The sequence below is a fragment of the Oncorhynchus mykiss genome, chromosome 9, assembly GCF_013265735.2.
Source record: "Oncorhynchus mykiss isolate Arlee chromosome 9, USDA_OmykA_1.1, whole genome shotgun sequence".
Classification (NCBI taxonomy): Eukaryota; Metazoa; Chordata; class Actinopteri; order Salmoniformes; family Salmonidae; genus Oncorhynchus; species Oncorhynchus mykiss.
The window spans coordinates 39,400,746-39,415,849 of NC_048573.1; the positions used below are offsets into that span (position 1 = coordinate 39,400,746).

The 15,104-nt window shown below is 44.1% G+C and overlaps 1 protein-coding gene across 1 annotated transcript; it reads left to right on the forward strand.

Moving 5' to 3' along the window:
* The first annotated feature begins 289 nt into the window (after positions 1–289).
* On the forward strand, positions 290–10,454 carry ddx23 (DEAD (Asp-Glu-Ala-Asp) box polypeptide 23). Its single transcript, XM_021615616.2, has 17 exons — positions 290–478; positions 2,245–2,420; positions 3,339–3,464; positions 3,751–3,844; positions 3,957–4,022; positions 4,154–4,292; positions 5,080–5,213; positions 5,644–5,756; positions 6,251–6,394; positions 6,510–6,735; positions 6,851–6,996; positions 7,114–7,291; positions 7,428–7,670; positions 7,824–7,975; positions 8,061–8,169; positions 8,413–8,587; positions 9,586–10,454. Exons 1-17 carry the CDS (start codon positions 476–478, stop codon positions 9,807–9,809), a joined length of 2,448 nt encoding a protein of 815 aa, XP_021471291.1. The 5' UTR covers positions 290–475; the 3' UTR covers positions 9,810–10,454.
* Positions 10,455–15,104: the final 4,650 nt, after the last annotated feature.

The following is a 15,104-nucleotide window of genomic DNA, read 5'->3' on the forward strand; positions in this document are numbered from 1 at the left end:
TCTTCTCTTGTTTATTGCATAAACTTGGGGATCTTCAATTAATAAATGTGTAGAACAGTCTCTTTATATCTCGCCTACTGTATCCATAGGCTGTATTATGCTGTTTACATAGGCTACTACATCATTGACTCGACTATCTATCAGAGCGTAGCAGACTTGCTTCTCGTCTGTTGAAAACACATAAGCAAGTTTGCGCCACCTTGCGTTTCAAACGTGCATAACAGCTCAACGAATTACCACGCAGGCATTTAGGTATCCTTGTTCTAAACAATGTGGGCCCTAACCTTGTACCGGTGTTTCTTGGGAAATGTAGGGAAATGGTTTTAACACCATGCTGAACCTACACTGTGTAATGCCTCTAGAAAACCACAATTACCAGACTCAGAATCCGTTGTTCTTTTCATTTGTGGCGTCGTGCAACATGGCGGCTTGGTAAAACGAAGATAGTTCGTAAGCATCTTGTTTTTAAGAGACCATGGTTCGTATTTTAAGTTATATACATGCATTTTTACCTACTTATGTTATGCTGTAAAACTTTACAGTTGCAGTGTTTATAAATAACGTTTGGACTTTAATCCATGAAACGTGTTTTATTTCTATAATCTGTCCCCCAGTCGTTAACGAGCTTGCTTGCTAGCTAGTATCTAAAGTTAGCTATCTAGCTACGTAACGTTAGGAAGTTAAAGATAAAATCCACTAAATCGCTTTTTTTTCTTCTTTAGCCTAGCGTTGATACTGTCCCAGAATGTTTTGCATGTCAGCAGTCAAGTTTTTAATTCCGCGTTCAAAACAACTGGGAACTCGGAAAAAATGAGCTCCGACTGGGGTAAAATCGATTTGAATGGTCATCCAACTCAGAATTCCAACTCGGGCTTCTTTGTAGAACTCCGGCTTTCTGACCTGAAGATCACTGACGTAATGGTTTAACCTCGTGTTTTTCTGAGTTCCCAGTTGTTTTAAACGTGGCATTTAGACAACTGAGAACTCTAGGGGGGACCTCAGACTGGTAAAAATCTATTTGAATGGTCATCCAACTCAGAATTCCATCTGGGAACTTGGGCCTCTGAGAATGCTGACTTTCTGACCTAAAGATCGCTGATGTCATGATTTGACCTTGTATTTTTCCAGAGTTCCCAGTTGTCTTGAACGCACCATAAAATATAGGATTTTCAAGAAGCAAATGCCGCGTTCAGAACAACTGGGAACTCGGAGGTCAAATAATTACGTCAGTGATCTAAAGGTCAGTAAGACAGGGCTCTAGAAAGAGACCCGAGATGGAATTCTGAGTTGGATGACCGTTACAATCGCGTTTTCCCTGTCGGAGCTCGTTTTCCCCCCCTTAATTCCCAGTTGTTTTGAATGCACTGAAGTCTGAGATTTCAGAGTCCTGAGCTCTCAAGTTGTTTGAAAGCAGCAAAAGTGTCACTTCCATTTTGTATCATCATGATGATGTGGAAGTGACACAGGTGGTGCTTTCAAGGCAACTGGTACTGTGTTCAAACTGGGAACTTGGACATTTCTGACCTGAAGATCACTATGGTCATGATTTAACCACATTTTCAGAGTTCCCAGTTGTCTTGAACACAGCATGGGCACTCTGGGGGGGGGGGGGGAGAAAAAAAACTTCAGGTCGGAAAGTACGAGCTCTAAAAAGATGTCTACTTTTCCGACTCGGGATTCCGAGTAGGATGACTGTTCAAAACTGTTTTTCCCAGTCAAAGTTAGTCCCCCCCCCTTGAGTTCCCAGTTGTCTTGAAACACACTGAAGTTGGAAGTCAGAGTTCTCAGTTGTTTGGAACTCCGTATTTGCTTCTTGGAAGTCCAATACCTTGAAAACTTGACGGCTGACACGCAAAACATTTGGTACTGCATTAACAATGGGCTAATGAAGAAAAAATCATGATGATAATATCATACTTGCTAGTTACCTCAGTAGCTACCTAGGTAGATAATTACCTGACATTTAGCTAGTTCACTAACCGATCACCAACTCATTAGAGAGAGCTAGCTAGATAGTTATTGAGCGTGCAATTATTTATTCCAGCCCAGCACTAAAACACTTGAATCAAATTATCGTTGTCTTTTTTTGTGATTAGCTAGTTGATAGGATGATGGTTATACCATTAAGTGTTTCATGTACAATCAGAACATAATAGTGGGGGTTGGGGACGTAATACACTGAGACGATGGTAACATGGACTTGACCACCTACAACTCGAAGCTATATTCATTCTGTCCTCACAGATGGCTGGTGATCCAACCGACAAGAACAATGCAGCAGAGACCTCAGGAGTCAAGGATAAGGATCGGGAGCGGAAACGCAGTCGCTCACGAGAGCGTGAACGCAAAGGCTCCCCGTCCAAGGACCGGAAACCTCGCCAACGCTCTCGTGAACGCAACCGATCCAAATCCGCAGAAAGGTTTGAATGACGCAGAATTATTGGTCGTGGGTGAATGCGAACAACCTGCCCAAATAGTTTCAACCTTTCGGGTGCATTAAGTACAGCTTCCCTACAGATTGAAATGCACTGCTGCCATAATGGAATCCAGGGATGGAAGATGCTGCTGTACCTTTAATATTCCCATTCTCTAAAACAGTGTTTTCCAGCCCTGGTCCTGACCAAACACTTCATTCAGCTCATTGAGGGCTTGATGATTAGTTGACAAGTTGAGTCAGGTGTGCTTGTCCAGGGTTACTATAAAAATGTGTACTGTTGGTGGTACTTCAGGTCCAGGGTTTGGAAACGCTGTATTTAAACAGCCTTTTTTGTCCTCGTGCTAGGTAGAAGAAGCCATAGCAGCCATTTTGGAATTTTATTTTGACATTTCCACAGCGCAACGAAGTAGTCCATTCTGAGCCTGATTGGCTGACTATCCTTTGTTGTTCAATGCGATGTTCTACGTGCCATTCCAATATTAGGAGTACAGCGACATCTTCCATCCCTGGAGTGAGGTACGTTTTTCATGCAGCGGTGCGTTTCGACCTGTAGGGAAGATGTGCGACCGACTGATCGAAACTATTCTGGCTAGGCGAACCACGCCTGCTATCTGACTCTGTCTTTCCACTGTATTTGAAAGGTGTCCTTTGTTAAGTTCATGTTTTAAGTATCCCTATATTTCTGTTATTACGGGGCTTTCACTCTGTTATTAGTGCGCGTGCGCAGCAGTCTCGTTGATGAACCTGGCCTGAGTGCAATGGCAGCCATGTAGTAGTGCGCTAATACGGTTTAGTAAATGTTAAACTGGAACCTTGTTGTTGTCATTTCAAGTCAACTTCCAGTGGGTTTATCGCAGGTTGGTAATGTTTCTATGTCTCTGACCTTTCCGTCCCCCTCCAGAGATCGCCGTCTGAAGGACAAGGAGAGAGAAAAGGAGCACGACCGGGACAAGAACAGAGAGAGGGGTCGCAAGGACCGCGATAAGGACGGTCACCGCAGAGACAAAGACTGCAGCAAGAAATCCAGGTCTGTAGGCTTGAATCAGACTGGTGTTTTTAGTCACCGGGTGACTATTCGGTGCCGGCTTGAGCCGAATAACAAGATCAAGGTGTCCTATTGATATGGCTCCATCCAGAGGCGTTATAAAGATCTGATGGTTCTCAGCAGAATGTTTATCTGGAACACTCCCACGTTGTGCCGTTCAGGAACTGAGTGTGAGCTATGCGTCTTTAAAACATCACGCAATATGCAGAGACATTTTCAAATCGTTTCCCGCTACCTTTTCAACTTGAGTGGTTACTTCTCCTTACAGAAGCGTCTCCCCCAAGTCCAAGGACAGGATAAAGAGGGAGAAGGATTTGAAGAAAGAGGAGGATGAGGAAGATGAGAAAAAGAAGAAAAGCAAGGTAAGACCAGGAAGTGGTCTCGCTATTTCCCAAGCCCAGCTAACTACCACGTTGTGATGTACCTCGAGTTGCATTGTGTTTCATAATGAGTATTTCTCTGCATCTCTCTTAGGTCCAGCCACTGTCTCTAGAGGAACTTCTAGCCAAGAAGAAGGCAGAGGAGGAGGCGGAGGCAAAGGTGAGACCTTAACAGTGCTCGTTTGAGAGTCCATCTGTTGGGTGTTGCAGTGAGGAGCAAGAAGGGAGTGTACGAATTAAGAATGTTAAGCTAAGTTTCTCCTCATGATTTTGAATGCCTTTCTCTCTCAGCCCAAGTTCCTGTCCAAGGCGGAGCGCGAGGCGGAGGCTCTGAAAAGGAGGCAGCAGCAGACTGAGGAGAGGAAGAAGACTATCGATGAGGACAGGAAGAAGAGGAGGATGTTCCAGGACATCGGGAGGAAGATGATGGGTGAGTAGGAGGGTCTTGGGGTTAGTCGGGAGGAGGATGGTGGGTGAGTAGGAGGGGCTTGGGGTTAGTCGGGAGGAGGATGGTGGGTGAGTAGGAGGGGCTTGGGGTTAGTTGGGAGGAAGATGGTGGGTGAGTTAATGTTTACAGTTAATTAATTGAGCTGTATCTAAAGATATGTTCTTTACAGTTATTTACATATGTAATTGTATTAGAATTTGTGTGATGGAGATTGAGAGAACCACATTAATATTTATGTTGTATTGGATTACGCTATTGACTGCAAGTACCAGAATGCCTTGCGACAGGTAGTAGAAAAATAAAGAATGTGCCAGTTATGTATAAGTGACAAATGATTATCCTGACTGTCGCTAGCAACTTTCTTTTATTGTTTGTAGAATCTAAAGTTGTTAAATGTAACGTGAACGAGTATTATTACTAAAAGAAGCTTTCACTTCACAAATCGATGTCCCCAGTCATTACTTTGAAGATAGTTATTCTATGTGGGGTTAGTCAGGTCGCAATATTCTGAATGTCGTCTAGAGAGCTTAACTGATTCCCTATTCTACACGACAGAGAAGCACGTCTGTTCTACATCACGTGTTTCTATCTAAACGTTCAGTAACGTTGCACCCCACTGAACGTGACCTAGGTTTCTGGATGTTGGGTATCTAACTGTTAGACCTCTGGTTCGGTCTCTGACAGTGCTTGGAGTTAGGGTGTAAGTTGTTTTAACAGTTCCATTGAAAATACTGTCGGCTCACAAAGTGTATGTCTGTCCGTGTCCCAGAGGACCCCCAGGAGAGGGACAGACGAGAACGGAGAGAGCGGATGGAGCGGGAGAACAACGGGGACCAAGCGGATGACGGAAGACAGAAGATCAGAGAGGAGAAGGATAAGGGCAAGGAGCTCCAGGCCATCAAGGTATGTCTGGAGATTGAGGTTCTGCCATGGGCCGGTTTCAGGAAAACAGGCTCATTTCTGGGTTGTATTGAATTTTTTGCAACAGAAAATGGCTGTTTGAGTCTGTCGTCCTGTGTTTGGTGCCTAGTGATTATGACCCTGGACTAAAAACATGTTCACTGGAGATCATGCGCCGAATACAACAAGTGTAGACTTTACCGTGAAATGCTTACTTACAAGCCCTTAACCAACAGTGCAGTTCAAGAAGAAGAAGATACTTACCAAGTAGACTAAAATAAAAAGTAACACAATAACCAGGCTATATACAGGGTGCACCGGTACCGAGTCAGTGTGCGGTGGTACAGGCTTTGAGGAGTGAGCTTTGATATGATTGGTTGAACTAAGTGTTTGAGCCGGTGTACTGTGCCATCTCACGTCTCTGTCCAATCAGGAGCGTTATCTGGGCGGGACTAAGAAGCGCCGGCGGACACGTCACCTGAACGACAGGAAGTTTGTCTTTGAGTGGGATGCCTCTGAAGACACGTCTACCGACTACAACCCCATGTGAGTCTGCATGAACGCTGGGATGATGAATTCAGTTTCACCAACATGATGTGTCCGAATTAGAGGCCTTCACGGGTCCAACAGAGACGAAATGCGGAGTCATTTGTTATAGGCTGTTTGTAAGGACACGTAACTGGCTAATTTGGTCAATGTCACTTGTTTATTTATGGAGCTGGCAGCGTTTGGTTGGAAGTTTCTCTCGCTCTCTCTCTCACCGGTTCTGAATGCGTCTCTCAGATCCGAAACATGCACAGGTCTGTTTTTCCACGGTCCTTTTCGGAACGGGTTTGACAGGGCAGTCAGACCCGTTCTGAAAAGGACCGTGGGAAAACAGGCCCGTGCCAGTTTCGGATCTGAGAGACACGTTCCCGATCCGAGAGAGCGACGCATATCGCTAACCTTGAACAACTTTGCTCCTTCAATAGACATTTGCCTCTCTCCTATGCCGCCTGCTCTCTTCCCACCTAATATCCCGCTCTGCCTCCGTCTCTCAGTTATAAGGAGAAGCACCAGGTCCAGCTGTATGGCCGGGGCTTCATCGCTGGGATCGACCTCAAGCAACAGAAGAAAGACCAGTCCCATTTCTACGTGGACATGATGGAGACGAGACGCACACTGGAGGAGAAGGAGCAGGAGGAGTGAGTCACGCGCACACAAACACACCTGACAAACTAACACGCCCGCTACAAAGCATTGGTATCGATGTCTTTGAAACGGCTTCAACCTCTGCGCCGTCCCCTTCCCGCTCCTCAGGGTGCGACTGAAGAAGGTTCATAAGAAGGAGGCCAAGCAGCGTTGGGATGACAGGCACTGGTCCCAGAAGAAGCTGGAGGAGATGGCGGACAGGGACTGGCGTATCTTCAGGGAGGATTACAGTATCACCACCAAGGGTGGCAAGATCCCCCACCCCATCAGGAACTGGAAGGAGTACAACCTGCCCCCACACATCGTGGAGGTCATCGACAACTGTGGCTACAAGGTCAGCTGTGAGGACTTGGCATGCACACGCCACCTTTGGGCCTTTCCCCTGATCCAGCACTGAAGCCGTTGCTTGCTGTATAAAAAATGGCCTCTTTGTTTCCCTTGTTGTCCAGGATCCAACGCCTATCCAGAGACAAGCCATCCCCATTGGCTTACAGAACCGCGACATCATCGGCGTGGCTGAGACGGGTAGCGGTAAAACGGCTGCCTTCCTCATCCCCCTATTGGTCTGGATCACGACCCTGCCTAAGGATGAAAGGTGAGGGGTCGCCTCCCCAGCCAGAGGGTTACCCCTCAAACTACTCTCCCAAGAGTTGCATGTCCTTCATTCAAAGCACACATCCTTCTCACCCCCCTCTTTCCCCTGTCCCTGTAGGATTGAGGACTCGGACCAGGGTCCGTATGCAGTGATCCTGGCCCCCACCCGTGAGCTGGCGCAGCAGATCGAGGAGGAGACCCTTAAGTTTGGGAAACCTCTGGGCATTCGCACCGTGGCTGTCATTGGAGGTATCTCCAGGGAGGACCAGGGATTCCGCCTCCGGATGGGCTGCGAGGTCAGACACTAGAAAACAACACACACACATTTTTGCACACACAGACACGCAAACATGCAGATTCACGCGCACACAATATTATTGCCCATATTAAGACGCGTGCTTGTGAGGTCTGAGTAAACGCGTGTGTTTCCAGATAGTGATAGCCACCCCAGGTCGTCTGATAGACGTGTTGGAGAACAGATACCTGGTCCTGGGCCGCTGTACCTACGTGGTACTGGACGAGGCTGACCGCATGATAGACATGGGCTTCGAGCCTGACGTCCAGAAGATCCTGGAGTACATCCCTGTGACCAATCAGAAACCAGACACGGATGAAGCAGAGGACCCCGAGAAAATGAAGATGAACTTCGAGATGGGAAAACACAAGTACAGACAGGTGAGAGATTGTTAAAGCCGTAGCAGATAAACACACACTGAATAAAATATCTTTCTTTTTTTTATAGCTAGCTGTACAATTTAAGAAGAGAATTCTCTTTCCCCTGTCTTTCCTCCTTCCATCCGTCTCTCTCCTTCTCGCTCTGTTTCTCAGACGGTCATGTTCACAGCTACCATGCCCGCGGCGGTAGAACGGTTGGCCCGTAACTACCTGCGTCGTCCGGCCGTAGTGTACATCGGTTCAGCTGGTAAACCCCACGAGAGAGTGGAACAGAAGGTCCTGCTCATGGGAGAGGGAGAGAAGAGGTAACAGACTCGAGAGACACACACATCACTTCTATCCCTGAAGCTGTAGCTAATGCCGAGTCTCCCTTGTTGTCTCGTCTTCCAGGAAGAGGCTGCTGGATGTTTTGGCACGCGGGTTCGAGCCGCCCATCATCATCTTCGTCAACCAGAAGAAGGGTGTCGACGTGCTGGCCAAGTCTCTGGAGAAGATGGGGGTGAGACCTCATACTTTCTTATACCTGAGCTGTGCTGTTTTGTTTTCCCGGTACAATGTAACGACTGGAATAGCTCCAAAAGTGCAAACGCAGTGCTAAATCAAGGGCACCTCAAATACATCTATTTTGACCTTTTGTCATCCTTTCACCACTACTATGGCTACGCTAGGAACCAGGAGGTTGATAATGGTTCTCTTTCTAATGATGTTTCTCTCCCTCTCTCTCTCGCCTGGTCTCTTTCAGTACAATGCTTGCACGTTGCACGGTGGCAAGGGCCAGGAGCAGAGAGAGTTTGCTCTGTCCAACCTGAAGGCTGGAGCCAAGGACATCCTGGTGGCCACCGACGTGGCTGGGAGAGGTATCGACATCCACGACGTCTCCATGGTGCTCAACTACGACATGGCCAAGAACATCGAGGGTAAGACCATGACCTTTGACCCTGGGGTCTCTCGAGCTGGGCGACGTGGAGGAAAATCCATATCGCGATCAAATCCCTGAATTGATGCGTTGATGATGATGATAAATAGAACGATATGTTTATAACATTAATGTGCACCACAGTTGCACTACTAGTTTGATGGTTGTAGCCATCAATTTGCCCATTTAACAATCACATTTCTCTAGTGTGGGCTACTTGTAATAAACGATTTTAGTGAAATGCCTGCGATAAGTGATCGGTATGGTCAGTGTCGATCATTTTCAGTTTTATCGTTCCAGCTCTAGGTCACTCGCATGTCTGTTGGATTTTGTTACGTTGTACTGCCTTCCATATTTGTAGACCGGGGTTAAAGTTCTCTGTCACAGCGGAGTATGGAGTATGTATCTATTCCTCCATCAGTTAAAAAATATATATAATATATAAAGAATATCATTTAGAGTAGACTTTGCAAGTTCGCTGTCTTGAGCCTCAAGAGTGCCAGAGAGGACAAATGGAGCGCATCTTCACGACAGTTATGCTTGACAGCGAAGGAAATTGCTTTTGTCCAGCTCAAACCATTCCAAAAAATATAATATAATAAGCTGGTAACTTGACTACTTACGTCTAGGCCAATTTGGTGAGCACAGGAAGAAGGGAAAACCGGCTGCTGCTCATGTGATTGATGTCAGCCTAACCGTATTAAAAATCAACCTCTTTCTGGTGCTCCTTCAATTCTGTTTGGTGCCTAGTGTTTTTAAAGTTGGGCGCAGTGTGTGTGTGGAAGAGTAAAGGTTTCTTGCAGTGTTTTCCCCTAATTTACACAATAGCATGCAGATTGTTAAGCATGTACATTCTGCAAGGTTAACTTGGTCCCAGACAGTCGATCTGAGATCGACTTAAGTTTCAGTCGTGGATTTAGTTTTTAATGCTTTAACTGCTGTGTAGATCTTTTTGTCTTACTACTTATTGTGACGTTGCCCCTTCGCCCTCCCCTCCAGACTACATCCATCGTATCGGTCGTACGGGTCGCGCTGGGAAGAGCGGCGTGGCACTGACCTTCCTCACCAAGGAGGACTCGTCAGTGTTCTACGACCTGAAGCAGGCCTTCCTGGAGAGCCCCGTGTCCACCTGCCCCCCCGAGCTGTCCAACCACCCCGACGCCCAGCACAAGCCTGGTACCATCCTCACCAAGAAGAGACGCGAGGAGACCATCTTCGCCTGACGTGCCAGATCATGTTAAATGGTTACGCCGCCCTAGGACCTGCCACCACACACACTGGGTTTTCACTCGTTTTAATCATATGTTTTTGCAGTCTCTCAACACCTACGGTATCCCCCCTCCTTCCTTCCTGTGTCTTCTGTTCTTTTCTCATTTCCTTTCTCTTTCTCAGTCTTGCCACTCTCTTCAGTCCTCCTTTCTCATTCCTCCATTGTTAGGCTTCCCCTTCTGTAGCCCGGCTACTGTACGAAATGTTAGGCTGATGGAAGGGCCTGGGGGTTCATATTCTGGTTTTGGTTTTTGCTACAGGAGAATAGAGAGCCTCTTGGTCTGTGTGGGGAAGGGACGTTAATGGAAGGTCATGTGAGCGCCAAACCTATACTTTATTTCAAAGAGCCCCTGTAACAACACACAAGCGGTCCCAAAAGGCCAAGACAGAAATGTTGTAGTGTGATTGTTAGCCCTGTTGTGACAAGTTTTAAAATTGTGTAAAAAGACCAATACATTGAATACCTTTTGTCTCCCAGAGAAACATGGTAGATGTGGTGTTTTCTTTCATCAGTCAGCTGGTTATGATGAGTATTTTGGAATGTGATGTTTGCTACGTTGAATTCTATGAAGTGAATAAAACCCAACTTTTGACTGACACCGTTTTAAAATAAGTCTTTCATAAACTGATCTCACCAGAGCCCTACAAAGGTTCTCTGATATCAATTCCCTGGACTCGATTGACAACATTGCTGCCCTAAGAACTACAACGTTCAAGAAAGCACATGACAATGGCAGCATTAAAAGTACATAAAATGTAATGTTTATTTTACTTAGTTTTATTTTACTTAGCATTTTTACTAATATATTCTTAAATAGAAAGCATTCTATACAGCGACAGGCAGGAAATCTCTTTTTTTTTTTTCGTCTCAGAAATTGAGGAAAGGAGCGTCGGGTCACGCTAGCACACTGTGATTGAGTCCGGTGAATAGATAATACATGGTTATAATTTAGTGCAGTTATTGCATTACAAAGCAACCATCAAAAAACAAAATTAGTGCAATGGGTTTTTCTTCTACTTACACAAAAAAAGAGGAAGTTCAGAAGGGTTAAGGCGTTTTTAACTCTTTCAATGTTAGGCTTTGTATTGCATACAGAATATAAGACAGGAAACTAAACTATAACCCTTGTATAAATTGTGCTTCATAAATCGAAAAACCTTTTCATTGTCAATTACTACATTGGTCCGCTTTGAAAGTCACATTCCTCCAAAGTACAGTGAAAATGTCTTAATTGAGCGAAGACTTGCAAGGCTGCATTTAGCAAATCGCTCAATCCCTCTCTCTCTGATAGGTTGTCGAGGAGCAGGTGGGAATAAATAGCTTCAGAGCCAATCCAAACTGTGCTCAATAGAACACACATTCTAAAGTAAAACATTTTGTGCAATTAACAAAAAATCTGCCTTTTTGTTTGTATCGTTAAGAGAGAGAATTCTGGGGGAAGAAAATACTCAACAGTTTTCCCTTTTCCGTTTCTAGTGAATACACGTGTCGGAACCTGTACCCGCACTTCTCCTTATTCATTAATGTTGTAATTTTAATCTATGTTTCATTATTCCCCGTTATAGTCAGGTTACTCCATATTTGAGATGCATTCTGCTTTTTAAATGGTTAATTAATTGTGGTTAATTTGTAACTCAGAGGAGTGACTGCCTTTTTACAAACAGAATCGTGGACAAGAATATTACTAAGAAATAACGAGGAGAATCAGAATCGATGCATTAAAAGTGTAGAAGAACTGCAAAAATAAACAATCAGGTTTCATGCAACACTTGCATAGAATTATTTTCTTATTTTTTTCAATCATGCTGTGATTTTTCAAATAATACAGAACACTATAAAGTTGCCTATTAGACATGGAAGCAGTAGACCAGTTAGTCCCCAGACTTGGTCCGCAGGGACCCTGTTCATGCAGATCTTTGTTCCACAATATGCCCAACTGATCGGTTCATAGACTAACCATGCAGGTATATGGTATCATGTCACAGTTGCTATAGCTGTGAGTCCTTTTGAAATCCAGGAGACCACATCACAAGTTCCACACATAATTAGCCAATGAATGTAGTGATCAGTTGAGCACAAATAAGTGATTGGTTGGATCAAAAACCTTCCGATATAGGTAGACTTGTGGATCTGCTTCGTGAGGTTGACAGTAAAACTGCAGTACACATACAGTATAGAGACAGTTGAAACAAAGGGGTTCAGAGGAGATGCTATGTGTTGAATGTGTCTGACAAACTCTTCCAAACAGCCTGAATAGGTTGTGCTTGGTATGAAGTGCTCTCTCTCTCTCTTGCCTGGTGTTTGGAGACTCATATAAGTGAGTGTAAAAGGGACGTTGTGCGGATGCTACAATAAAAAATGTGCTCCACAACTGGAGGACAATCAGAGGAAGGAGTGAGATCAGCCCACCACTAGGGGCAGCTGGAGTCGTAAAAAAGGCATGCGATATTGCATTCTTTTGATGCCTGAATTTGTGTGTGTGTGTCTGCTTGCATGTGCCTCTGTGTGCCACAGGAGGTTGGTGGCACCTTAATGTTTCCATGTGTTTGATGCCATTCCATTTGCTCCTTTCCAGCCATTATTATGAGCCGTCCTCCCCTCAGCAGCTTCCACGGATGTTTGCTTGTCTGTGTGTGTTAAGAGTAATATTGATTTGATACATTCCCTTCATAACTCATGGTGATATGTGTAATGACAGAAACAAGATATGTGAATATACTGCAGCTTTACGGCACTAACATACAGATCACCGTATTGAGGCCTGCGTACCTGTGCCTCTCCCAAAACATTCAGCATCTTCTCAGTAAAAACTATCTGAACTGAAATCAGGAAGAAGTCCATACTGACAAAATTAAATAAACCCAAAAATATAAATACTTATAACAGCCTGGTCTCATAGACTAGACATAACATAGTCAATGTAAATCCAGGACACTCAAATTAGTATGTTATGTTTGGTATGGTTACATAAGACAGAAGGTTACTAAAGGCAAAAAACGATGAGTGATTGAGCAGAGTGGATGAGTGGGCGTATAACGCGAATGTCTAGCAACCCAAAGGTTGCGTGAATCTCATCACTGGCAATTTTAGCTAATTAGCAACTACTACTTTTTAGCTACTTTGCAACTACTTAGCTAACCCTTCCTTGAAAAATTAGCCTAACCGTAACTCATTTAGCTAACCCTTCCCCTAACCTGTTAACCTATCTCCTAACCCTAACCTCTAGTGTAGCTAACGTTAGCCACCTAGCTAACGTTAGCCACAACTAATTGGAATTCGTAACATATTATACGGATAGCGAATTCCGTAACATATTGTACGTTATGCAAATTCTCAACGTATTGTACATTTTGCAGATTTGTAACATATCTTATGAATTGTAATTGACACATATCATATGAAATGACTGATTGACATTCACAAATTAGTACATACCATATGAAACGTAACATATACTTAATTGAGTGTCCAGGATTTACATACAGAATAATACTAAATGCTCTGAGACCAAGTTGATTATAACCAGGTGCCCATTCAATATGTACAATATATATTCGGATGCATTACTATTTCCCATAGCAGATAAGTAAAATGTAGACATTCCTACTTTTGTTTATCCAGAAAGAGTCTATGGTTCCTGTTCTGACCATAATGTGCAAATAGTCCTAAAATAATCATACATGCAATAATAAAGATACAGTGCCTTGCGAAAGTATTCGGCCCCCTTGAACTTTGCGACCTTTTGCCACATTTCAGGCTTCAAACATAAAGATATAAAACTGTATTTTTTTGTGAAGAATCAACAACAAATGGGACACAATCATGAAGTGGAACGACATTTATTGGATATTTCAAACTTTTTTAACAAATCAAAAACTGAAAAATTGGGCGTGCAAAATTATTCAGCCCCCTTAAGTTAATACTTTGTAGCGCCACCTTTTGCTGCGATTACAGCTGTAAGTCGCTTGGGGTATGTCTCTATCAGTTTTGCACATCGAGAGACTGAAATGTTTTCCCATTCCTCCTTGCAAAACAGCTCGAGCTCAGTGAGGTTGGATGGAGAGCATTTGTGAACAGCAGTTTTCAGTTCTTTCCACAGATTCTCGATTGGATTCAGGTCTGGACTTTGACTTGGCCATTCTAACACCTGGATATGTTTATTTTTGAACCATTCCATTGTAGATTTTGCTTTATGTTTTGGATCATTGTCTTGTTGGAAGACAAATCTCCGTCCCAGTCTCAGGTCTTTTGCAGACTCCATCAGGTTTTCTTCCAGAATGGTCCTGTATTTGGCTCCATCCATCTTCCCATCAATTTTAACCATCTTCCATGTCCCTGCTGAAGAAATGCAGGACCAAACCATGATGCTGCCACCACCATGTTTGACAGTGGGGATGGTGTGTTAAGCTGTGTTGCTTTTACGCCAAACATAACGTTTTGCATTGTTGCCAAAAAGTTCAATTTTGGTTTCATCTGACCAGAGCACCTTCTTCCACATGTTTGGTGTGTCTCCCAGGTGGCTTGTGGCAAACTTTAAACAACACTTTTTATGGATATCTTTAAGAAATGGCTTTCTTCTTGCCACTCTTCCATAAAGGCCAGATTTGTGCAATATACGACTGATTGTTGTCCTATGGACAGAGTCTCCCACCTCAGCTGTAGATCTCTGCAGTTCATCCAGAGTGATCATGGGCCTCTTGGCTGCATCTCTGATCAGTCTTCTCCTTGTATGAGCTGAAAGTTTAGAGGGACGGCCAGGTCTTGGTAGATTTGTAGTGGTCTGATACTCCTTCCATTTCAATATTATCGCTTGCACAGTGCTCCTTGGGATGTTTAAAGCTTGGGAAATATTTTTGTATCCAAATCCGGCTTTAAACTTCTTCACAACAGTATCTTGGACCTGCCTGGTGTGTTCCTTGTTCTTCATGAAGCTCTGCGCTTTTAACGGACCTCTGAGACTATCACAGTGCAGGTGCATTTATACAGAGACTTGATTACACACAGGTGGATTGTATTTATCATCATTAGTCATTTAGGTCAACATTGGATCATTCAGAGATCCTCACTGAACTTCTGGAGAGAGTTTGCTGCACTGAAAGTAAAGGGGCTGAATAATTTTGCATGCCCAATTTTTCAGTTTTTGATTTGTTAAAAAAGTTTGAAATATCCAATAAATGTCGTTCCACTTCATGATTGTGTCCCACTTGTTGTTGATTCTTCACAAAAAAATACAGTTTTATATCTTTAT

Coding starts and splice junctions, on each gene's coding strand:
- ddx23 (XM_021615616.2), top strand. Junction 7,976..8,060: donor ATGGGAGAGGGAGAGAAGAG/GTAACAGACTCG, acceptor CTCGTCTTCCAG/GAAGAGGCTGCTGGATGTTT. Junction 8,588..9,585: donor CATGGCCAAGAACATCGAGG/GTAAGACCATGA, acceptor CCTCCCCTCCAG/ACTACATCCATCGTATCGGT.